A 25718-nucleotide genomic window follows, 5' to 3' on the forward strand; every position below is an offset into this window, starting at 1 on the left:
GTCACAGGGATGCAAGAGAGGAGGGTGACCACACATAACCCAGGCCTCAAAAAACAGGGCCGAGGTGGAGCTAAGTGGAGACTGCGCTGGGCGCCTCGCGCATTCTTGGTGCGTACGGCGACGCGTTTTCTAAGGACAGCTGCGTCTTAAACGTAAGTCGGCATGCATACAGGTCCCTAGAGCTCAGTCAAGCAACCTGCGACTTCTATCGTTAGGCCATAAAAACAGACCTTAAAAAGAGAAAAGAAAAAAGAACGGGGTGGTCTACCTGTCGTATGTTTTTGAGCAAAAGCGGAAATATATTTTTCTTTGCGAGGAGCACCAAAGCGGAATTTTTAGTCAATGCATTCCTTTTTCGCTTACGCTCGATTAACCCACCCGAAGAGGGGAGCTTGGAGGTTATGTTGCGCTCTTGCTGTGCCTCCATCGGTTCAGAGACTGCGGCAGTAAGATACACACGCGCTAAGGAATGCGCGTGCCAGATCGCAGTTAGCAATCTCTTCAGAGAAGAGCTGATGGCAGATGATGCTCCAATTTAAACACATTTTTTTAGTAATAGAGCGTGAGTATCAGTTTAGAAAGCAAGAAATAAATTTCCGCAAAGTGCCAGAAGTATCAGTTAAGCTCACTAGGCCGAACTTCAGGGCCCAAACACAGTGACATTTCGCTTCATTTATCAGATTTTTTGTTTTCCAGTAAATGCCTTTGATCACTCAATTCTTTCATACAGCCCATTCCGCCGCTGTCTACTGAAGACAAAACTTAAGTCACAAACTTCAAAGACGCAAACTGAGATCTATTTAGTCTGACTGGCACGCAACAGCGCGATACGTATTGCACATATCTGTGAAGTTTGACCCCGAACGTGAGTTTTTGCGTTCCTGTTGAGAAGGACAGAGGGCACGGCTTCAGAATACGCATTACAGTCTGATCATGCGTAATCTCGTCTAGGCGCCTCATTACGAAGCTAGGGTTAGTAGATTGAAGTTAAAGGATTGGAGGTCGGGTCCTTCGCAGTGCGGAAGCATGGTTCACAGGCTGAACCCGACTGCCCTGATCGTGCTGCTGCTGCTCCTTGCGTGTGCGGCCGTGAGGGCGGCTCCGCCTCCCAAGGGTGGCTCGTCCAGGTCCTCGGGCAGCTCCTCGTCGTCCTCCAAGCCTGCCGCCGCCTTGCCTCCGCAGGACTCTTCCGGAGGCTTCCTCGACGCCGTCAAGGCAGCTAGTGAGTGAAAGAAATTTTATCGCGTCCGTCCGGCTCGCCGCACCAGAACCGAGCTTTGTACAAAAAAAAAAGAAGAAAACTCGCAAGGCTATAGGCATCGCGAAAAACTGTGAATGGTGATGATGGATGCTGTTTTTAACGGATAATCACCATCATCGACAGCCAGAATACGTCCACTGTATTACAAAGGCAGCTCTCACTGACACTCCACTTACGGCTGTCCCGCACCTATCAGCCTAACGAAAGAGCGCCTTTCGTTCATCCTTGCTTTCTCGCGCTGTTTCTGCAAGCCTATCACATTTCAGTTTACTAATCCCGTTTCCTAATCTCATCTACCTGTCTGCACTACCCGCTGCCCTGCGGTTTCTTCTCTTGGATCACCCTTTAGTACCCTGACGGATCATCCGTTATCTACTCTTTGCATTAGATGCCCTGCCTGCACGGCCATCCCTTTATCTTGAATTCAGCCACCGTATCACTTACTCGAGTTCTAGAGCCCAAGATGCTCTCTTGCTGCTTCTTAATCGTACCCCTGTCATCTTCCTTTTCACAGCTCGCTGCACTCTCCTCAATGTAATAGCAAGTCTCTTCATTAGTCTTCAAGTTCCTGGCCCATAGATGATAATGGAAAGGCAGAACTATCATATTTTTTTCTCATACACTTTATGGTGTCATGTATTATAAATAATGACAGCTGATAAAGAGCTACTCGATCTGGCGAAAAACTCGAGGTGTGGCCGTCTATCCACGAGTTGGGAAAACGTTTGCTGTTGCTAGTTAACTGCGATAGTTTACGGTTGTTTGTTATTCGCGGTTGGTGCGCCTTGCCAGCGCGGGCATGCGCGTAGGCAGAGACTCCGGAACGTTTGGTTGAGGGGGGGGAGGCAAGATTTCGAGTTTCCTTTGATGGTTATTTAATTTGTTCCATGGTTTATTTAATCAAATATTGTTCTTCTTGTTTATATTTTCTCATTTTGCAGTCTTCAAAGACGTATTTGTTAATGCTTATCGAACTTCATTTAAATTGGGCAGCTTTATAAATGTGTACAAACGACGAGTGATCGGCTGCGTTGGAAAAAGTGCGCCTAGTCTGTTTCAATTGTGCTAATCATGCTCATGAATAGGCTCAGATAATCAGCGACATCTACTGTGACATGATTGGTTCAGGTGTTACTAGAACGAAATGCTTTACGACTGGCTACGAAGTCAACTATTTCAGCCGCACTATAGTTTACATTAATGACGTTCTAGAATTGAAGCGTTTGTCAGAAATCTGATCTGAGTGCGAGTAGTTGGAGAACAACCGGGGGGGGGGGGGGGGGGGGAAGCGTGTACCCTGTCCGGGGGGAAGTGTTGGGGGGGGGGGGGGACCCTTTTTTTCCCCATGTCCCTGCGCTCAGGCATCAAACATCCACAGTAGCGTTGTGTCAGACACTCGCACATGAATGCAGGCCAGTGTGTGCTCAGAGCCCTGCTATTCTGTGCTTAAGAAAAGCCTGATCTCGGGCGCTGTTTGCCTTAGATTGAAGTCAGATAACCGCTATCTCATCTCATCCGCGGCCATCCATAGCAATGATCTTGAGCACCGCTCTCTCTCTCTCTCTTTCTACCTCACAGGCGGCCAGGTGCAGAACGCTACGGACAAGTTTCCCGTGAGCTACAACATGGCCGCCATGCGGTTCCAGAATTGGGCCCAAGAGAACAAAGCCACCATCTCCAAGACGGCCACCGACATCTTAAACTTCGCTCGAACCATTTTCCAGCCCATTGAGACCGAGCTGAGGAAGAAGCCCTCCAGACACTGAGCTCGTCTAACTCACACTCAATGTATCCACACACTTCGCTCCATATTCCCTGCCGCTAAACATCGATACGAGAGAACGAACATCCAGGAAACAGCACTGACACAGGTGCGCATCGACAAATTTCCAACAGCTCGTCGCAAAAAAGCTTGCAAGTGCCCGAACACTGTCGCGTTGCTTAAAGTCGCTATCCCTGAGAATTGGAGAGAATCGGGTACAGCTGCAGCTACTAGGATGGCGTAAAATGTTCGCGAGCAGCTGACGCGAGTTGCTTCAATTTGTATGAGGTCACACAGACGAGGGATGTACGTGATTTGCGCTAAAATTTCCCGTTTTAATGAGAAACGAACGTTGTTCGCGAAGTCAAGTCAGGTCAAAGCTAACCGATGCTGCAGTGAAAGGCCGGCGTGGTTCAATAGCGCGACGCCGATGATTTATCTGAAAAAAGTTAAGGTACGGCATCCTAAACGTCATCTCTTGAATACCGCGAATATGAAGGTTACACAGAACGACGTCATAATTTTGAAAATAACAAAATAAAAGCCCTTTATTTTGTGAAAATCCAAGGACTGACGGGGTATATGTGAGGGCATATTCATGCACAAGACGTAACGAACTAGGGAGTAGTGTCTCCTTCTTACACCAGTTAGAAACATCGACATGTTGCTTCTCTTTGCATCCTTATGTTAAGCGTGCTGGTCTCTGCAATTTGTACGTTTCTGAATAAAAAAATATCCGGAGCCCAGCGGGTGTCTTTGCATGCAGTCATTCTACGCGATCGTTTCAAGTTTGACATCAAATAAATGTCGATTGCGAGTGCACTGCACTCGGTTTTCGATTCGCAGTTGAGATTCCACCGTCAGTGAGTGTAGAACCAACAGCACTAACAGTAAGTCCACGGGCTTAATTCGTCAAACTAGAGCGCTGCGGGTTTACTGCGGTAGGTGTGGTAGCTCAATAGCGCGACACCGCTGAAAGCACTGTCGAGTGCTAACCGCAGCAAAGAGGAGCCGTGGGTTTCACCACGCCACTGCTGCGCTGCCATCGGCTGTATCATGTTAAGGTTACCTTTGCACATTGTATTATGGCATCACCACCTTCCATTTTAGACCCATATTTTTTTTTTGTCGTTCACGCTTCCCACATCTCAGAGGAAGGTAGCACTCCAAAACCATGCACACCCGGCCTGCCTGTTGACATTCCTGCGGATAACAGTTTTATTTTTTTTCCCCTTTTTCTGCTACATCTAAAAACCACAAAAAAGGCTGTGCTTACAACCCTTTCCCGTCTAGTGATGACAAGATCGGCAGGACATTGATAACCTTCTTAACCACCGTAATGTAGTTAAGAACCACTCCGTTAGGCGCGCACGACAGACCTGATTTTCAACGCAAACGTCCTTCCGCACAGCAGCATAAATGGACAACGACCCTTCCCGTTCCACCGTTACTTCACACCTCTCGTTGATAACATTGCGCGGACGAAACGGTTGGAACAACCGCGCTGCAGACGTCTGCGCTAGTTAAGCTCTAGTTAACCTCTCGGTAAAAACGCGAAGGTTTATTCAAGGGTTCCGGGCAAACTGGAGAGATACTTCGCATGGTTAGGACACCGCGCTCTCGCTGTGCCTCAGTCGGCGTCGGCGACTCTTACGTCACAGGGACGCAGGAGAGGAGGATGACCACACAAAACTCCGGAATCGAGAAACGCCGCCGAGATGCAAGCTAAGCGAAGACTGCGGTCGGCGTTTCTCGCATTCCGGGTGCGTGCGACGGCGCTTTTTCTAAGGACAGCTGCGCTCGAAACGTAAGTCGGCGCGTCCACGGGTCTGCATTGTTTAACCAAGCAACCTGAGACTTGTATCGTTAGACCGTTCAGTTGAGCCGTCTCGTGTTAGACGTTAATAAAAGGAAAATGGTAGATACGTTTTGAATGGTGCAGAAGATATTTTTATTTGTGCGGAGCACCCATTTAAAATTTTATTTGTTGTATTCATCCTTCGACTGTGCTCGATGTGTCCACTCGGAGAGGAGAACTTGGCAAGGTTACGTTACTCTCGACTCACCATAGGAGAACGCATCATTAGAAAACTGCTCCAAAGTACCGTTATCTCAGATGAAGAAAGATACTCGCGCGCAGGTGCAACGACCGTGCCAATAAGATATACGCTATAAGTAATGCGTGCCAGATCGCTGAAGGCAAATCATGCTCCAGTTTAAACACATTTTCTTCCGAAATAGATCGTGGCTATCAGTTTAGACAGCGAAGATTAAATTTCCGTAAAATGCCAGCCATCTCAGTGGAGCTTCCAAGATAGCATGTCGGTCCTAAACACATAGCTATTCTTTCTTATTTATTGTATATTTATTCTTAGATAACAGGGGCACCGATCACACAAGTTTTAAAAGTCGGCACCTCTTTCCGCTGTTTTCGAAGCACAAACCTTGTGCCAACAAATTCAAAAACGCAAAATGAGATCTATAGTGCCAGTGGAATGGGAGCGGTTTGCGGCCACGCGGGTTACGTGTTGCATGCATCTGTGAAGTTTTCGACAGAATGCGATTTTAATGTTCCTGTTGATAAGGGAAGAGCGCATGGCTTGAGACTACACATTCCAGTCTGATCATGCGCAATCTCGTCCATGTGCCTCATTACGAAGCGGTGGTTAGTAGTTTTTTGAAGTTAAGGGAATAGGGGCCGCGTCCTTCGCAGTGCAGAAGCATGGTTTACCCGCTGAACCCGACTGCCCTGTCCTTGCTGCTGCTGCTGCTGATTGCGTGTGCGGCCGTGAATGCGGCACCGCCACCCAAGGGTGGCGCGTCCAGTTCAGCGGGCAACACCTCCTCACCGGCCTATAAGCCTGCCGCCGCCTCGCCTTCGCAGGGGTATTCCGGCGGTTTATTCGACGCCATCAAGACGACCAGTAAGTCAAAGAAATTTCATCACAACCATCCCCATACTCAACTGCAAAAAAAAAAAACAACTCGAAAAGCCACCTTTCTACTGCGTGAAATCGTGAATGATGATGATAGATATTGTTTTTAACGGATAATCATCGCCACCGTCAGCCCGACTGCGCCCACTATATTACAAAGGCAGCTCTCACTGACACTCCACTTACGGCGGTCCCGCACTTGCTGCGGTCGCCTTATCAGCGCAATTAAGATGTGCCTTTCGTTCGTTCTCGTTTTTTCGCCCTGCTCGCGCGAGCCTATATACCACCTTCAATTTACTAATCTCGTTTCCTAATCTCATCTCTCCATCAGCACTACCTGGCGCCCCGTACATATTACCCTAACGGAGCATCCGTTATCTATCTCCGCATTACATGCCCTGCTCGCCCGTACATGCCCATTTCTTCTTGATTTCAGCTTATAGGATATCATTGACACCAGTTGGGCCTCGGACCCATGGTGCTCTTTTCCCGCCCCTTAACATTCCCTCTATCATTTTCATTCCTACAGCTCGCTTCGCCGTCCTCAATGTAATATCGAGCCATTTTGTTGGGCTCCGATTTCTAGCGCCATGTGTGATGCTGGCAAGATACAACTAGTATATTTTTTCTCATTCATTTTATGGCATCAGGTATTGTAAATAATTCCATTTGAAAAATATAAAGACAGACTCTGGCGCAAGATTCGAGGTATGGCAGTCTATCGACGGCTTGGTAAAACGTTTGTCCTTGCTAGCTAACTGTGATAGTTTATGGCTCTTCGTTGTTCAGTGATGTTTAGGGGTTCGAGTGCGGGTATATATGCGTGCAGGCATCAAGCATCAGCTGTTGCGCGGTTCAAACACTCGCACATGAATGCAGCCAGGTGTCCGCTCAGCGCTCTGATATTCTACGCTCAAGCAAAGCCTGATCTCGAGCGCTGATTGGCTTAAATTCTTGCACCGGCTATCTCCTCCGCGGGCTTCCGCAGAAATGTTCTCGAGCGCCGCTTTCTCTCTCCCCACCTCGCAGGCCTTCAGCTGCAGCACACTTCGGACAAGTTTCCCGTGACCTACAACATGGCCGCCACCCGCTTCCAGAGTTGGGCCCAGGAGAACAATGACAGCATCTCCAAGACGGCCGCAGAAGTCTTTAACTTGGCGCGCACCATTTTCAAACCACTCGAGGCCGAGCTGAGGAAGCGGGCTGACAGTGCATGAGTTTATGCAACTCGTAACCAATGCATCCGCATCCTTACCTCCATATGCCCCGTGGTGAAACTTCGAGACGAGGGAACGAACATCCGGGAGGTAGCATTGAAACAGATGCGCATCGCCAAATATGAGGCAGCTCGTTGCAATGTCGTCTGCAAGTGCACAGACACTCTGGAGATGATCGGGTATTGCTTCCTCTAGGATAAGCGTAAAATGTTCGCGAACAGCTGATGCGAGCTACTTTGATTTGTATGAGGTCACGCAGACGAGTCATATGAGCGCGGTTTGTGCTAGAGTATTTCGTTCTGAAGAGAGACGAATGCTGTTCACGAAAGCAAGCCAGGCCAAAGCTAAGCGATGCTGCAGATAAAGCTCGGCGTGGCTGAATAGCGCGGCAGCGATTATTTGTTCGGCCCCATACGAGTTATCTCCTTCATACCATGAAAATGCAGGTTACACAGAACGATGTCCATGATTATTAATACAATAAAATAGAAGCCATTTATTTTGTGAAGAGCCAAGGACTTGCGGGGTATATTTGGGGGCATATTCATACAATACGTCACGATTTATGAAGCGCACAGTAGGGTCTCCTACTTTAACTAGTTCAAGACATCGACGTGTTACTTCTCTTTACACTTGTGTGTTTAAACGCGCCGGTCTCTGCAATTTGTACGTTCCTCAATAAATAAATGTCCGGAGCCCAGCGGGTGTCTTTGAAGTCATTCTACGCGATCGTTTCAAGTTTGACCTCCAATAAATATTGATGAACACGAGGACCAAGCACTGTGTTGTTTCCGATTTGCGAATGAGATTATCCCAGCTTCATTGAAAGCAAAGCCAACTTCACTGACTGTAGACCACGGGATTAATTCGTCGAACAAGAGCGCTGCGGTTTTACTGCCGTCACTGTGGTTTGAATGCACTGTACTAACCGCAGCGAAGAAGAGGCGTGGGTTTCACCATGCCACTACTGCCTTCGGTAAATATCGTAATATAGTATAATTAGACATTGCAGAATGATGATGATGATGATGATAGCGGATTTTTATGGCGCAAGGTCATTTGTGGCCAAAGAGCGCCATGGCACAAGGTATTTTACTTCTACTCAAGGTAGGGTCAAAGACCCATTTCCCAAGCATTTCACCCTGAATAAGCCGAACACCAGACCAGGGGAAAGTTTGTACCCATTGTATCACCGGTGGGTACTCAGCGGCACTGGGGATCAAACCCCGCACCTCCCGCATGCGAGGCGGATCATCAACCACTTGGCCACCGCTGCGGTCACGGTATGTTATGCTATCATCACCTTCTATTTTCTACCCGTCGTTTTTTCTGTCGTTCTCGCTTCCCGCGTCTGAGAGGAAGATATACCACTCGAGAAGTATGCTTATCCGGCACACCTGTGCGTATTTCCGCAGATAATTTTTTTTTCTCGATTCCTGCTGCAACTAAAAAAACAACAACAAGGCAATGTTTACAGTACTTTATCGGCTAGTGATGACAATATCAGTAGGAAACTGCTTACTTCTTATCGATCGAAATGTGCGCTTTTGTAACCACCGTGTAAAGCGCGCTGAACAGCTCTGATTTTCAATACAAAGGTTCTTCTACCCAAGAGCATATACGAAAGAACAGCCACCGGCCGCGGTGACTCAGTGGTTAGGGCGCTCGGCAACTGATCCGAAGAACCCGAGTTCGAACCCGACCGCGGGGGCCGCGTTTCGATGGAGGCGAAACGCAAAGGCGCCCATGTGCTGTGCGATGTCAGCGCACGTTGAAGATCCCCAGGTGGTCGAAATTATTCCGGAGCCCTCCACTACGGCACCTCTTTCTTCCTTTCTTCTTTCTCTCCCTCCTTTATCCCTTCCCTTACGGCGCGGTTCAGGTGACCGCCGAGATGTGACACAGATACTGCGCCATTTCCTTTCCCGAACAACCAATTTACAATTTTCAAAAACGGCCCTGCCCGCTACACCGTTATGTCACGCGCAGCCAACTCCCCCAGCCGAGTTATGCCCTCCTGGTTCAGTAGTGCGAAGGCTGATTTAAGCGTTCAGGGCTAACTGGAGAGATATACCGCGCACGGAAAGGGCACCGCGCACTTACTCTCCCTCCATTTCCGTCGTAGAACGGCACAGGCGACCGTTACGTCACAGGGACGTAGGAGAGGAGGATGGCCACACAAAACCAAGTCCTCGATAAACGGGGCCGAGGTGGCCAAGGTGGAAGCTAGGCGAAGACTGCGGCAGGCGTCTCACACATTCTGGGTGCCAACGGCGGGGCGTTTTATAAGGACAGCTGCGCCTGAAATGTAAGTCGGCATGTTTACAGGCCTTAACAGTTTAACCAGTCAACCTGCAACTTCTGTAGTTAGGCCGTCCTGTCGAGACTTCTCGTGTTAGACCTTAAGAAGAGAAAAATGAAAGCGAAAATAAGGGTAGCTACTTTTTATATGGTTTTTGTAGAATCGAAAATTTAATTTTGTTTGCGTTTTGGCACGCATGTGAAAATTTTGGTTGGTGCATTCCATTATCGATAGCGCTCGAAAATTTCCATACCCGCGGGGGAGATCTTGGCGGTTACGCCACTTTCGAGCCATTATTTGAGTCATCGGTAATAAAACGAACTCAATTGTAACGTAATCTCTGAAGAAAAGCTGAGGAAATATGCTTGTGTACAGGTTCGACGACCGTGCCAATAAGATATACGCGCTAATAAATGCGTGCCGGATTGCCGTTACAAAGTGCTTCAGCGAAGCGCAGATGGGAAATCGCGTTCCTGTTTAAACACGTTTTCTTCTGAAATAAACCATGAACGTAAGTATAGACAGCGAAGAATACATTTCCCTAGAGTGCCAGCCGTCTAAGTGAAGCTCACCAACCCGAATTTCAGGGCCAAAACACAGTCAAATCCTTTTTAATTTTTTGTCATTAATTCATCGATAATAGGGCCGCTGATCACTCAAATTTTAAAATTCAGCACCTCCCTCCGCTGTCTTCGAAAGAAAAAAATTGCGTCAAAAACTTCAAAAATGCAAAACGAGATCTTGTGTGAGTGGAACGAGAGCTTTGTGCTGCCACGCTCGTTAACATTTATTTATTTATTTATTTATTTATTTATTTATTTATTTATTTACTGTACCCCTAAGGGCCCTCGTGCAAGGGTATTACATGGGGGGGGGGGGGGGGGGCATAAAAGTACGGCACAGGCACTTGAAATAAAACAAATAATGCATGTAATAACGAAGAATAAACAAATTGCATATATCCGTGAAGTTTTCAGCCGAATGCAATTTTTAACGTTCCTTTTTCTAGGGAAAGAGTGCACGGCTACAGAATACACATTTGTCTAATCGTGCGTAATGCACCCCCCATTACGAAGCTGGGGTTAGTGGTTCGATGTTAAAGGAATGGGGGTCGCGTCCTTCGCAGTGCGGAAGCATGGTTAACCCGACTGCCCTGCTCGTGCTGCTGCTGCTTGCGTGTGCGGCTGTGAGGGCGGCTCCGCCTCCAAAGGGTGGCTCGTCCAGGTCCTCGAGCAGCTCCTCCTCGTCTCCCTCCTCGCCACCGCAGGACTCTTCCGGCGGTTTCTTTGACGCCCTCAAAACGGCCAGTGAGTGAGACAAATCTCATCCTTGCACGTCCGGCTCGCTGGACCCAACAGGAGTTCTAAATAACAACGACTAGGAAAGCTAGTTGTACCGCGCGAATTCATGAATATATTTTACGCACTAATTTTCCTATATTTCTCAATTACGTTTTTATTCACTCTGTCACTAATTTAACACGACGATGGAGAGTGCGCTATGTAAGTGTGGATATGACATTATGTGTAGAAAAAAAAAGATCAGGCTGCTAAAAATATTTGATGAATATTACTGCACCAACCATTTCCTTGGAGAAAGATTGAAAAATACTGCGGCCTCCTACCGTGTTTTATTGGTGGGCCAGGCTTTCTGGAAGTTCGGTATATTAAGAAGCATGTAAATATTTATAATATCAAAACTAATAAATATATTTCACTGAAGTTTTGTGTTTAAGCATTCAGTGGACTTCCAGATAAGCTTGCCGAATTTAGTTGCTCTACACCAAAAAATGAAAAAAAGCAAAATTCACTAGGAAGGACTCGGTTAGAGGCAGGCATCGTAAGGAGGTTCTCACGCAGCTGCCGCCCTGACCGCTCGATCACGTGCCATGTTAGCCCCGTGGTAATACAGGACGTACTACGTCCGCCGCTATGGACGAGGGTGGCGCAGGCGAACACTCTCAAGGTTAGGTTACACGCAAACATAATCCCAAAAGCAGAAGATTGGACAGCCGCCACCGACCGTATGCGACATACGGAGGTCGCGGGCTCGGATTCCGCTGGCGACGTGGGGTTGTTTTTTTCTTCTTCCTTCTAATCAACTATATTTGATTGCATAAAACGTTTACGCTAATAATTTTTCATTGATCTTGATGACAAAACAAAGGACCATTCCCCTATGCTTTCCTTGTTTTGGGTATTCCGGAGCCCTCCACTACGGCACCTCTTCTTCCTTTCTTCTTTCACTCCCTCCTTTATCCCTTCCCTTACGGCGCGGTTCAGGTGTCCAACGATATATGAGGCAGATACTGCGCCATTTCCTTTCCCCAAAAACCAGTTATTATTATTATTATTATTATCTGTTGGCTTCCTTAGTATGTATGCTATAAAGAGCTCCTCATTTTCCTACCCATGTCTTCTGAGCTTGTAACGAAATTACACAAGAGCTTGGATAGCGCAACGGTTTGTGCGGATGAGGGTCTCCCTCGTTTTTCTCAGATTCTGTTTGGGCAGATTTCGCTCATTTCACAAAAATAAAACTCATATTGTTTGTAAAGCATCATCACCATCAGCTTGAATACATCCACTGTAAGGCAAAGGCTACTCTCACTGACCTCCGCTTACCCCTATCCTGCACCTGCTGCTGCCAACCTATGGCCGAAACTAAACTGTACCCATCGTTCGTCCTCGTCTTTTCGCGCTGTTTCTGCACAGCTCTAACATTCAATTTATTAACCTTGTTTTTTAGTCTCATCTCCCGCCTAACAATATCTACCTTCCTGTACGTACTTCATTTTATTCTCTAGGATCTCGCTTCAGTACCGTAACGGACGGAACAACCCTTATCTACTCTCCGTATTGCATGCCGTGATAACGTTCATCTCCACTTCTTGATTTCAGCTCGCATATCCTTAACGCGAGTTAAATCTAGAATCTTATCGTTTGTCTCCAAGTTCCGGTCCCACGGGTGATACCGGCAAGATAAAACAATTATATTTTTCACATACACTTTATGGTTCCGGGTAGTATAAATAATGACAGTTGATAAAGATAAAGAGTTACTCTGGCGCAAGAGCCGAGGTATGGAAGTCTATCAACGGCTTGGTAAAACGTTTGCCCTTGCTAGCTAACTGCGATAGTTAATGGTTGTTCGTTATTCGCGGCTGGTGCGCGGCGGTGCGGGTGCGGGCATGCGCGCAGGCATTCAAGCATTCGGAGTAGCATGATATCAGACAATCGCCCATAAATGCAACCCGGTTTCCGCTCAGCGCCGCGGTATTCTACGCTCAGGCGAAGCCTTATCTCGTGCACTGATTGACTTAGGTTTATGTTTTGTATCCGCTATCTCTTCCGCGGGCCTCCACCACGATGATATCCAGCGTCGCTTTCTCTCTCTCCAACTCGCAGGCGGCCAGCTGCAGCACTCTTCGGACAAGTTTCCCGTGAGCTACAACTCGGGCGCCATGCGGTTCCAGAGTTGGGCCGAGGATAACAAGGGCAGCATCGCCAACACAGCCACCAACGTGTTCAACTTCGCGCGCACCATCCTCAAACCCTTCGAGACTGAGCTGAGGAAGCAGGCGGACGGTGCCTGAGTCCCTGTGGCTCGCAACCAACGTATCCGCATCCTTCGCTCCACATTCCCCACCGTTAAACTTCGAGACGAGACAACGAACATCCAGGAAGCAGCCCTGAAAGAGAGAGAGAGAGATAAAACATTTATTATTTCATTGAAGTGTTCTATACGAGTAAGGTAGGCGGACTCCTCAGTTCAGGACTCCGCTGGCTTGGGCGGATGCCTGGACCAGTCTGATGATGCGACACTGGTCCTCCAGACCATTGCTGGTCAGGGCTGCCTCCCACTGCTCGTTTGATGTCTGTAATGTTTTTAGATGAGGTGGTTTTTGGGGACAATTCCAGGAAATGTGAAACAGCATAGGCTTTTCGCCGCACCATGGACAGAAGGGGCGGTATTTGGAAGGGTGAATGAAGCTGTACAAGTACAGGTGAGGGAAGGTATTCGTTTGTATTCGCCTCCAAAATGTGGCTTCTTCTGTGGTGAGTTTAATATGTGGAGGGGGGTATGGGGGCGGGGGGGAGGGGGGGAGGGTACAGATGCGCATCGCCAAACCTGAGCAAGCTTGTCGCAACACAGTCTGCAAATGCGCGAACACTGTTCGCGCCGCCAACAGTCGCTATGCGTGAGATGCTTCCTTTGAGTGAGAATTGGAGACCATCAAGTACAGCTGCTTCTAGGATGGGCTAAAATGTTAGCGAGCCGCTGACGAGAGTTGCTTCGATTCGTATGAGGTCACGCAGATGGGTGATGTCCGGGATTTGTGCTAGAGTATCTAGTTTTAATGAGAGGGGAAGGTTGTTCACGAAAGCAAGTAAGGTCAAAGCTAAGTGATGTCGCAGTGAAGGGCCGTCGTCGTCAATAGTCCGACCACACAGGTTTGCCTGGAAAATTTTCAGGTTCGGCCCCGTCAAAGTACTCTTGACTACCGTGTAAATGTAGATACACAAAAAACGTTCCCAATTTGGAACATAACAAAATAAGAGTCGTTTATAAGGAATATTTACGTGACGTCACGGGCGCCATTTTGTTGTCCAGCGCGTAGCTTCAGCAGTGCGGCCGGAACAGGAAGCGATAATCCGTTTAAACGTGCCGAGGCCTGTCGCAGTGATCCACAGGCAACAAAATGGCGGCCGCTGTGACTTCGGTGCCTCAAGGGGGATATGTGAGGGCATATTTATGCACACACTGTCACCATTAGGGCGCTCGAAGTGATGTCTCCTTCTTTCACTGGTTCAGAACATCGGCGTGTTACCTTTCTTTACACTTGTGTTTAATGTTAAACAAGCCATTCTCTGATATCTGTATGTTCCTCAATAAAAAAAAAAAAATTCCGGAGTCCAGCAGGTCTCTTTGCATTCATTATACGTGGTCGTTTCAAGTGTGACCTCATATACATATCGCTGAGCACGATGACACATCACTGGGCTGTTTTAGTTTTCCGAATGAGATTATTCTAGTTTCTTTCAGGGTAGACATGAACACATGAGAGTAGGCCAATGGATTAATTCGTCGAAATAGAGCGTTGCGGATTCAGGCCCGTCACTTCGGTTTGGAGTCATTGCCGAGTACAAAATACAGCGCAGAAGAGCTGTGAGTTTCACCTTACCACTGCTGCCGTAGGAGAAATGGTCAAATCGTGGTTGCCAGAGGGTAATTGAATGACAGCTGAATGGTAAGAAACGGCGCAGATGACGGAGGTGCGGTAAGTTTAATGCTAGATCAAGTTTTGTTTGTAATTATGAATTAAATTATGATGGAATCGACTTCAGTCAAAAGAACTGTGCGGAGAGTGTCAAAAGAACTCTGTCGTTTTTTTTTTTTTGGTACGCAAATTTGCCTTTTGACATAAATTACTTGAGACAGAAAGGTATAGTCTAGTTTCGGCAATGAAAACAAGGTCCGGTGTTGAAGTCCATGTGTCCTGGTGCTTGTGTCTGGCGGGCGGCTGAGGTGGTAGCCCTGACTGCTTAAATGTCACTGGCATTGTAAACAGAAATTTTTGTAGTGATATTATCTGACAGCGCTACAAGTACAGCTCTGCAATTTCTAGTAATGTCACGTGACCGTCATCTAGAGAGCTATTCAGCGTCTAATGCAGGAACGCAGAGGCAAAACGGACGAGAGTACGCGCATGCGCACTTAGTGCTTTCCAGTTGAAGCGTCATCGGCTCGGCTGTTATGCTGAAGTGATACAACCCTTTCTACTCGTCTACTCACAACAGCGCTTCCTATATAGTTTTTGCCCTAGCAGACGACGCCGCAACTGGAAAGCTCTCTGTGCAGATGCGCGTACTATCGTCCGTTTTGCCACTGCAGTCCTGCACATGGGGCGCTGAAAGACCGTCTGGTTGACGATCGCGCGATATATTGCTGAAATATTGGAGAGCTGTACGTAGGAATTTGACCGGAGCAGTTATCGCTGTCACGTCTACAATTCGACGAATAGCATTCTCTTGTTTAGTAGAATCTGCGCAAGAACTGAATCTGTCGCGATAACACAAATGTTCTTCCCGCGACAACCGGCAACAAACGAAACGACAGAATTTCTTGTAGTATTCGGGAGCCAGACATTTCATAACAACAGAGTTTTCTGCAGTTATATTTAACTGCAATAGTTCGACGGTAGATGTGTTGGACTTAACTGCTTTGGGTTCACTTATACCGGGCTTGACACAGGCTAAAGTTAGTCTGAAGTGTGTAAGAGAGATTTCAATTTAAGTGATCGCGTGTTATGGGCCGTCCTGTAAGGGTTAGAATATTTCATTTCAGGTAATAATTACTCATTAACATCAAGGAGTGCTTCTTTATTTCAAATCTCACTCCACGTTGAAGCATTTCCTTAAAGCAATTGAACTAAGGCAATTTTAGACTTGATAAACTCGGCCTCCCTTTGTCATCTTTTAGCCTTCGTGGCTAGACAAGTTTATTAAGAGATTGCCCTGAACAGGCTGTGTCTCGGGTTGCATGGAGCTCCGGAAAGGGACGAATTCTTCCCAAAATGCGAGGATTGTGAGAAAACTGAGTAGCTTCATTCTGTATCCGGATGGCTGCTCTTAGGGCGTGTGCCGATTAGTAATTCCTGAATTAAAAGGCTAAAATAATTCAATTTGCCACTCCCCCCCTAAGGAGTCACAGGTGGCAAGCAACTGCTGGTTGCTGTAGTTTGCTCTAGCGGTAAGCAGTTGCCTTTAATTAATAATGTACCTTATCCTTTCAGTTTTTAACGTCTTCCTCTTCAAAGCATGCTCCCTGGGAATGTTTGCTGGCTTGTAAGTGGTTTTTCCTATACGGGGATTAAAATCACGAAGCTGTTGACTGTCTATAGACCTCTATAGTCTATAGATCTATAGACTGTCTATAGACTTCTTATAGGTTCTATTATTTTCCTATGGATATATAGTTTGGTGAATTCATTGTCTAAACATTGCACGCACGTATCAAACGGGGGAAGGCGAGGGCCCCCTCCCTCCCGAAATCGCGCTCAACTTCCCCTCCCCCCTGTGCTTCGCCCTATACAACTACTTCGGGCTTCTCCCGAAAAACATTTCTGGCCACGTGCCTGACAGATTGTTTATAGAAAAAGTCTACTAAAAGAATATGGCATTAAATATACAGATTGTCTATAGACCGTCTATAAGTATTGTATTGCCTGTATACTAGTCTATAGGATTTGTCTATGAAAAGTCATCAAACTTTGTATACAAAAGTGTATGGACAGCCTATAGACTGTCTAAAGAAAATTTTTAAGGGAGAGCTGCATTAGGGACGCTATAGTGGTGGGCTCCGGACTAACTCAGACCTCCTGGGGTCGTTTGACATGCACTGACTTCGCACAGCACATAGTTTTTTTTCATTTCGCTTAAATCGAAGTACGGTCGCCCATAAAATTCGATTCCGCAATCACACGCTTACACAGTGAACGCCACAACCTCTGAGCAAGAGTGGCGGGTTAAGAATGCCTTTAATATAGCCTCGTAAGCCTTCAACAACTCGCTCCAGTTTATACGGCCTTTGAATGTCAGCTGAGAGGCCGAGATGCGACAGAGGTGCAATGTATGTGCCTTTCAAGTTCACAAGGTATCAGGATGCTGAGTGGGTGGAAGCCAGAAACAAAAAAAGAAATAGCACAACAAGGCCCTTCTCCTCCTCCCCCAACCCACGTTCTAAGAGATGTCCTTGACTGCTCATGGATGGGTAATGAAGAGGCCCTCAAACGAAATAACATTGTGGTAGTAGTAGTAGTAGAGAGAGAGAGAAACAGCCTTCAACTTTGATAACTGTGCTCACGTCGACGGCCGTCGACACATCGGTATCTAACAAACTGTTCTGAAGACTTGTGAAGATAGTGAACATTAACTTTGAGTTCTCATGAGTTCGAAAAAACAACTATGCTGAAGTAAATAAAGCAAACGTGTAAGCACCTCTAAGCATTCAAATGCGTTCAGCATCTTTCTTTTTCGGCCTTCGCAGAGCTGCAAAAGCAGGAAAGAGATGGCCACGTGACAACGAACCGTAATAAGACTACATAAACGCAAAGCCGAAGGCGCGCGCTGTTTTCTGCTTTTCTGGCCAGCGGCCGTGTTCGGGGTTGAGTGTTCTGCTCTTGGAGGCACATCTGATCGACGATCGCAATCTACAATCGCCCTCGAGGTGGCTTTACGCCGTGAATGAAGGCTACTAGAAGGTCACCTCTGAGTGCGTAGTTCCTCTATATGGCCACGCGAGTGATTGTATCTTCAAGTCCAAGAAGGCGTTGCGCTACTGCGCGCAAGATCAAGCACCGTGTTCCAACGTGGTGATCTCACCTGTTATTTAAGGTTGATGTGTATCGCGACCTTGCTTTCATAGGTTTATAATAAGTCTCGTAAACGATGTTCGTAAATGACGTGTTGCCTATATGCCTGTATCTGGCAAACTTGGCGCAGCGCACTGCTTCTTGCGATAAACCATTACTGGATTGGCAGGAACTAATGGTTACCGAACATTGACTACATCGATTTCTTACTGGCCGAGAATTTCTGTATAGCTCTGCTTTGTTTGCAGCGGTAAAGAGAGAATTATATGTAGCGTTAGTAAAATCCCGATTGCGGAGAGCTATTGCTTTGATACGGTTATCTACTGAAATTATTTGCTGTAGAAAAGGAAACAAAAAAGGCCTTTCAGAAGGTTTTTACGAATAAAAGCAGTATTTATTTACAGTGGCAAAATATTGGTTGCTTAAGCGAGGCCAGAACACAGAGCTAAAAAATATTTGAGGACGTGATTTGCGAAATGATCCTTTGAAAATAGGTAGCCCGCAAAGAATCGGTCGTAACAAGCTACGCCTGTAAAGGAGTGCTTACGAAATTTTGGTTTGAAAATCGGCCACGGAAGAAATTTTCACCGAAAGAATATCGCTTTGTTGACGCAATGTGTCATAACGAGGGGCAGCAGCCTCCAAATCTTGGGAGAGAGATCATGGGTAAGCATTATCAGCGGGAAACTTTTCTTCCCTCCGTTTTGGTTTACGGCACTCGGTTTTATACGCGCTCGAAAAATGAAGGTGCATATGCGCATAACACGCAGCTGTTCGGGCTCAGTTAGCGCCAGAAAAGAATACGCCTCGAGTTTCTCTTAATTTTTTTGGAGGCGTTCACAGTTTCATGCTTTCAAATCGCGAAGAGCTCAACAATTCTACTTTCACGGATTCGTTTCGTCATCGCGAAAACAACTGCGCCACGAATTAGGATCCAATCTGACAGGTATCCTCGATCGCCAAGACACGATGTCACTATGCGCGTTGCCGGAAGATGCTCGAAGGCTTTGAACCATTTGATAGAAGGACTATACGGCTCTTTCTTCAAACCTCATAGCATCACAAACTAGCATCACAAAAACATCGGCTCATACTCACAAAAGACTGATTATGCTTTAAAAAATGACAACATGAAATGGCTAAAAAAATCTTATCTGAAAAATAAAGCAAGCTTTATTTAAGCGTGACACCCATCTCAATCCTACGCTTGCTTTCATAAGGCTTAGAAAAATCAATGAAGGAAGATGTGATGAGGGCCCGCCTTTTGCTGTTTTTGTGCGAACGCCATTAAAGTACATGACTATTATTTCTTCTTTACCTCCCGTGTACCTTGAGCTCACTTGGGACAATCTTCCTTTCGAGCATTGTCTCTGCATTGCTTCACGGTCGCCGCCTCGATGACATTCTTCCTCGAGGCGCAGTGACCGAGTAAAGAACAATAAAAAAAAATGTGTTTCTCGCGAGGCAGTGCTGAGATAGTGGGGACTTGAAGGCTACTGCGTACTCGACCTTCGCAAAGAGTGGACGCGAAGGCGTTTTTAAACAGGTATCATTCGCGACACGGAAGCGAGCGAGCTTGCTCTCACGGCCGGCTGTGTGATGCATTCAAGATTAACCTTAACCTCAATCTGCGCTGCATTCAGCGAGTGGTTAAGATATAGTCTGCAAGTCTGCAAAAAGAGTATATTCGTTAAATGGAAAATGCCGAAAAGGAATGTTCGGTTGGTCGGAGCTCAGTCTTCCCTGACAAAATGGCAAAATCTGTGGGAATGAAGAATAATTTGGGAATTTATTTATTTATTTATTTATTTCTCCTAAATGACCAGATCTGGCATCACATGGGGGGGGGGGGGGGATGTTTTAAAGAGAGCTGCAACCGATAACAAATTATAGAAGGTGTACAGTACCAAAATTGAGTTAACATTTCGGCATAATAGAAGATTCAAGAACTTTGGAAACGCGCTGATGCGCAAAACAAGCTCAGGCACTGCTCAGCATAGCACAAGGGAAAACAGAACATACGTAAAGCAAAAAGGCAGCGGCAAAATCTAACAGCATTCATAACACACAGATGAATCAAGCACTGTATGAAGCTTTTTAGCAGTAAAGCTGCTTGAAAAGACGATGATTCAGTATGGCTGACGATGCTGGACGCTGGATGGCAATGCATTCCATTCATTTATTGACAATCCCAGTAAATTTTAGTGCGCGAGCGAAAATCGGGTGGACTTCATGCACCTGATACAGGCGAGCTGAACAAGGAGTAACCCCCCTCCCCCCCCCCCACTCCCCCCCCCCCCGCTCGCAATAAAAGCTGAAGCTGTGAATCGAATATGATTTAACTAAGCCCGAGTCGAACTGATGAACACCAGCGGTACTTTCGAGTCTGTGGAATTTTCGTTGGCACAAAAAATGTTTCCCAACACTTCGTATTTGAATAAACATGAGAATATTGAGAAAGCTGTAGCAGAAGAGTGCCACCGAACGTCAAATTTTCCTGATTCTCTTTTGAGTAAAGCGGGCTTCATTAAACCGAATCATTAGCATGCAACATGCATCAACTGCGCACTTTTAGGGGTGGGCGTATTTTGTATCTACTTAAGTGAAGGTTTTCTTTTTTTATTTCGGTCAGTAATATTTACATACGAGAGTTCTCCATTGTACTGACCGCACCTTCTAACACGGAAGGAAAAGTGAAAAAAAAAAGGCACAGATATTTCGGACTGATAAGCTCTGTGGCGTTCAAGCACTCTTAAAAGCCACCCGGCTAATCTTAGCCGCACTCTCCCCGGACACCGGCACTCATTTACGCAGTTTTCCTGTAAAGATTGTCCAGCCTTCGAGCGAAGCCTCTGTTTGCTCAACTTGACCTTGGAGCTCACACTCTCACACCCGTGAAAACAAAACGGGCGTTGCATGTGTCACGAATCGAAACTGAATACACGAGAACTCGATAGCCGAGACGAGAGTGGCGACACCGTTCCGGGAAATCCATTTCGCGATGCGTCATCCCGTGTGACTTTTGAGCTTCGTCTGACGTGGTAAAGCTGAGGGCGCAACGCGAGAGAGCAGCTCGACTTCTTTCCTCCTCCCTTCGTCCACTTGAAGGTTTCGGAGGAGGGAAGAGAGGGAGAGGTGAGGGGTGCCGGAGAAGAACTCGACGCGCATTCAACAGCGAGCGCGCAACGGTGACACTCCTCGTCCACGGTTTCCCAGGTGGGCGCTTGCTTCCTATTTTGAATTTCCAAGCAAGTCTTCAACTATACGGCTCCTCTATGCTTCTATTACATATTGAAGATTTAATTCTTGATTTGCAGTCTTACGCTGCTGCCATTAAGAGTGACTTTTGTTTTAACCGGCTTCTTCCATGTTTACTTTCTGAAACAACTAAGCAACGAGGTGATGCAGTGATAACGTTTTGTGGAGTGTTTCTCTGACGTCATTAATGCACCAAAGAAAGTGTAATGTTAAGGCAGCACGCATGGGCGGATTTACGGGTCTCTCTTGGGATGAGGGGGGCGTTTGGACGGGGAGGTCTAATTTGAACCGTGCATATTGCGGACTTTAATCGATCGCAAAAAATGGAGCTCAACTCAGTCTTCCTACGTAACATTTCTCGGTGGATGGCGGGGAGGGGGGGGGGGGGGGCTATAATTCTGGCCCTGGCAGTACGAACCGTTCGGCTCGTTTCGGCAAGACGCGCTTTTCGATGTTGTAAGCAACCGGACGACGTATGTGTAATCTGTTTTCGAGCTTAGTTCGCATCTCTTGGGAAAGAGGAAGCGAGGCTATTCACATCAAGTTCCGGAGTGAACGCGAAGATCCCTGAACCAACGAATCATCGCATCTGTGTACTGCTCTAGTACACGTACAAGGAAGATGAGCAATGCAGAACAGCGTATGGCCGCTTCCTGCTGCTTAACTACTGTACTGCAAACTACTTCCTCAAACCGAGGGTGGAGTTCGCCAAGGCTGGTATCGTCAGCCAAGAAGGAAAGATCTGCTATTCGCTTGTTGGAACTGCTTTTTACCTATTTTTTTTTCACGCCACCGTTGCTTAAGGAAAACGCCGTCGCAAAGCGCTGAGCATTATACAGCGCACGCGATCGTTTGGTAGTCGGCTCACCTAGCATGCTAGCTGACCAGCCGAGAGGCTTGATGGACTGCACGTGTTGCGAGGGAGTCGCGGCATCCAAGGTCTTCGCGAGACTTAGTAGCCTGCATTGTGCTGGAAGCCCATTAGCGCCTGTATTTTCCGCATGCTGCTGGTGGGTGCAACTAGGGCAAGCATGACTGTGCAGGACAGCTAGGCGAAAATAGGTGTTTCTAGGGTGGAATGGATGCCGATACACTATTAACGCAAAACATTCTAAGTGACAGTGGCTGGTCGACTTGTTACAGCGACACTTTCAGCGTGGATAGCAAAAAATATATTAATACTACCTTTATGTGCCTAAGTCCGTTCATAGCATGAATGTCCGCGGCCGCTATAAATTGCTGCGAAATAAAATGTATTTATTTTTTATTGATTTGTTAACAATGCAGCCACAGGTTGGCCCAAGCAGGAAGGGCATTATAAATAAATTTTATGAAGGCAATAACACACGTTAGAGAAACACGTGACAGCAATACAAGGAGACATAAAATAGATTTTCCAGGACCTTAGCAAGATGCTTCAAATAAATACATCTGAAGAAAAAAAATTCCAATCCGCGACGGTCAACGGGAAAAAGTTGTGCTTGCAGCCATTTGTATGTGCGAAAATTTAGGCTGATGAATGCAGCATTGTCGTAGGGGGGGTTCAGTCCTTCATCTATGCTGTTAAGCTCTGCTGCAGTCACAAAATTCCTCGCTTGTCATCACAAGGTACAAGAAAACACACCTGTTTTCTTCTTCCCGGGTTTCTTTCGGTTATTAGCCACCCTTTGTGGGGCGTATTGTATAACAATGACTCATGACATCACTGAAAATGACATGTCGCCATTGGCGGTACGAGAACAGATTCCCTTTACAAGAGTGCCTTCCTAAAGATGACCAAAAGCAGCCCAATGCTGACGCATGATTAGTGGATTACACGGATTAGCTGGGCTACGTCGCACCCGCATGTACCTGTAGCTTTCAGCATGCGAAGATTGCGAAGAAAAGGAAGAAGAGTTTAAAAGCAAACTTCACCATCAGCGAAGTGCTTCCTTCGAGGAGAGACTCTTAGCACGGATGAGCTAACTGAAATAACGAAAGTTGCAGTATTCATTAATGCATATTTTTACGTGTAACGTTAAAATAATGTTTGCAGTTTTTTGATGCATTAAGGAACAAGTAAAATCACTGGAAAGCGCAGCTTAAAAAATTGCGTTGGCATGGCAGCACCAATATTAGACGAATGCTAAAAAGCCAACAGTCTTTAAGAAAAGTGTAGGCAAATGCACATATTATTGCCGTTTTGTTAATGTAATTTAAAGAGTGACATTAGTTGAGCACTTGTATAAGAACAAAAACGAGCCCTTCCTTTTTTTATGAGGAGGGGCTTGAGTTTATAAACGAGTTTTATAAGGAGCCCCTCCTCTGCCCTATTCAGGTATTGCACGAAAGCATTTAGGGAAGTTGATGTCAACGCGTTAAAGGTGTCGATTGTTTAAGAATAAACGAAGTCTACATCAGCTTGCTGCTGGCGCCAAAAGCAGGTTAGTAGTCTTGGCCTTTGCATGCAGTATTCGTGATAGTTATCGACGCCGAACTGCACGCGTGCCCACTAGCCAGGCCAAGGTCAACAGGAGCTACCTTGAAGTCATGTCAGGAATCAGTGCTTCCCACGAACGGTAACTTTGTCGACTACGTGCATTCCGCATTTAGTTTTCCTGCTTCATTTACGATGGCCATTAGTTACACTGCCATGGTTTCAGAAGATATCCAGAGATTTCAGAGAAATGAAATATAGCAGTGAATTAAGGGCCAAGGACCTCAGCTAAGGACATGCGTTCTGCAAAGTCCCAACCAGTTGCTCAAGCCCGACGAGCTCATGGCTAACAGTGCGAGTATTTCTAATAGCAGAAAAAAAAAATAAAAGAGAAACTGGCGTCCAGGAACAGCTCATCGCGAGGGGATACAGTCTAATAATTTTCCCTTTTATTCCGGCAGATCGATCACACAATGAGCCGATACGTGTTGGTGCTGGCCTGCGTGGCCCTGATCGCGGCGTTTGCCACGGCGGCGCCAGCCAAAGAAGAGCCGGTCGACCCCTCCTCAGGCCCCGCCGGAGGACTCCTGGACGCCTTCAAGGCGGCTGGTAAGCTGCCGCGGTGTCTTCCCACCCGACGGGGCTGTCAACACCGATCCAGAGCCACCAAGCTTGCGAAGCAAAATTTCCCCTCCCGATGGCTAAATTTCCAATTTCTGCCCCTCAGCTCCGCGAAGCTTTGCCACGTCACGAAACTGAGTATTCTCGGAGGCGATAGGCTTTTTTTTTTGTTCCTTCACTGTACACTCTTCAGTGCCGCATGTACCCCGAAAAGTATTTTTGCCAGAGGTAAGTCTTCACTAAAGCGACCCATTGGCTCACAGGGAAGACCTGCAGTTTTAGCTGAAGTTTTATAATTTCTCTGCCTTTTTTTATAAAAAAACATAAATGAGGCTAAATTTTCAACTAATAACACGAACTTTGATAGGATTAGCAGCTTGGCAACAAGCTGCTTCAGTGGAGCAAGGATAAACATCACGTTTGGCAGTTCGCATTATATCGGCACATTGTTCTTCAACATTTCATTGTACGACAGGAAAATGACTCGGGCATTAACAGCGTCCAGGTAAGATCTCTGAAGCTGCTGAGCTCCTTTTCCCTCTGGCACAGAGAACGCTGCAGGCGCGCCATTTTGCTTGTTCCACCAGTCCGCTTTAAGTGACTGAGCTTCGAGCGGTGTTTAAGACTTAAATGGACTATTGCTTCGGTGCTACCATTCTTGGTAACGCCCATGGAAGCCGATGAAATGTTTACACGAGCTGCGAAAGTGTACAGTCATGTATATGCTACACAACTTGAGTGGAGCAAAGTGTCGAAGTAGAAGAGGAATAAGGGAGACAGCGCTGTTTTAAAAACCGACAGTTCCGCCATTATTCAGGGTGGTCGCGGGAAGAGTAATTTTCATAGATAGGCTTTTTGAGGTAAAGTGATAGTTATTTCGCGATCGTAGCGACAACATTGACGGATATCATCAAACATGCTGACAAGTTCATTAATACTGTAATTACTAAAATCTGCTAATGACTCAAAATTTTATCAGTTAGGCGCTTGTTTCAAATCAGAGAATTGTAGCGGGCCAACAGGGCATCAAATACCAATTATTGCATGTGCAGAACTGCTATTGCGTTTGGGCAATAACACTGGGCGAAATGAGGCGAGGAATTTCGACTGTAGAGACAGCCTATCGTTTCCTTCTGTCACCTGTGGCTGGACACCCGTCTAAATTTTACCGTGTAATTACAGACACTAAATTTCGAAAATTGTGCTGAAATATAGTGCTTACAACCTACAAAATTAAAGTGAAAAATAAATGTAAAAATTATCGCAAATTAACAATCAAAATTTCTCTTTCCCAACGTGGCCTCATAGTCTCACTGAAATTTCGGAAATTATTCTCGAATCGGTAGCCCTGCACCTAACTGCTAAGGCTAGCCTTTCGCCTTGAGTCTCACCGTCCTGTCGATTTCACAGCGCTTTGATTCCAGGATCGTGTGTAGCACATGGACGCTTTTCTGTTTTGTCGTCCACGTTATGTATGCATTTAAAGGTACGCGGCGCCAAATTCAGCATCTCTCTCGGTTACCGTGCTGAGCTGAACTTCGCAGCACAGTTTTTGCAATTTTTACATTTCA

The 25718-nt window shown here is 46.5% G+C and overlaps 4 protein-coding genes across 6 annotated transcripts in view; all 4 read left to right on the plus strand.

The window, feature by feature from the left end:
• On the plus strand, positions 1-3769 carry LOC144093507 (uncharacterized). The gene is made up of 3 exons (XM_077626964.1): positions 1-152; positions 1018-1222; positions 2840-3769. The coding sequence occupies exons 2-3, from the start codon at positions 1027-1029 to the stop codon at positions 3025-3027; spliced, it is 384 nt and encodes a 127-aa protein (XP_077483090.1). The 5' UTR covers positions 1-152; positions 1018-1026; the 3' UTR covers positions 3028-3769.
• Positions 3770-4644: 875 nt separating this feature from the next.
• LOC144094717 (uncharacterized) lies at positions 4645-7863 on the plus strand. The gene is made up of 3 exons (XM_077628631.1): positions 4645-4830; positions 5737-5947; positions 6989-7863. Exons 2-3 carry the CDS (start codon positions 5746-5748, stop codon positions 7174-7176), a joined length of 390 nt encoding a protein of 129 aa, XP_077484757.1. The 5' UTR covers positions 4645-4830; positions 5737-5745; the 3' UTR covers positions 7177-7863.
• A 1467-nt stretch (positions 7864-9330) lies between these two features.
• Positions 9331-14409, plus strand: LOC144093505 (uncharacterized). 3 transcript variants are annotated; one of them, XM_077626963.1, is made up of 3 exons: positions 9331-9484; positions 10605-10785; positions 12886-14408. In XM_077626963.1, the coding sequence occupies exons 2-3, from the start codon at positions 10614-10616 to the stop codon at positions 13071-13073; spliced, it is 360 nt and encodes a 119-aa protein (XP_077483089.1). In that variant the 5' UTR covers positions 9331-9484; positions 10605-10613; the 3' UTR covers positions 13074-14408. The 3 variants fall into 3 exon arrangements, with proteins under 3 accessions (XP_077483089.1, XP_077483087.1, XP_077483088.1); XM_077626961.1 differs by having other exon boundaries at positions 9478-9610; positions 12886-14409; XM_077626962.1 differs by lacking the exon at positions 9331-9484 and adding an exon at positions 9969-9989 and having other exon boundaries at positions 12886-14409.
• Positions 14410-20929: 6520 nt separating this feature from the next.
• The window catches only part of LOC144093508 (uncharacterized), a 6526-nt gene continuing 1737 nt past the window's right edge, over positions 20930-25718 (plus strand). The window contains exons 1-2 of the mRNA XM_077626965.1: positions 20930-21068; positions 23988-24135. Coding sequence (XP_077483091.1) covers positions 24000-24135 — 136 coding nt within the window. The 5' untranslated portion in view covers positions 20930-21068; positions 23988-23999. The remainder of the gene's footprint in view (positions 21069-23987; positions 24136-25718) is intronic.

The sequence above is a fragment of the Amblyomma americanum genome, chromosome 6 (genome assembly GCF_052857255.1).
Source record: "Amblyomma americanum isolate KBUSLIRL-KWMA chromosome 6, ASM5285725v1, whole genome shotgun sequence".
Lineage (NCBI taxonomy): Eukaryota > Metazoa > Arthropoda > Arachnida > Ixodida > Ixodidae > Amblyomma > Amblyomma americanum.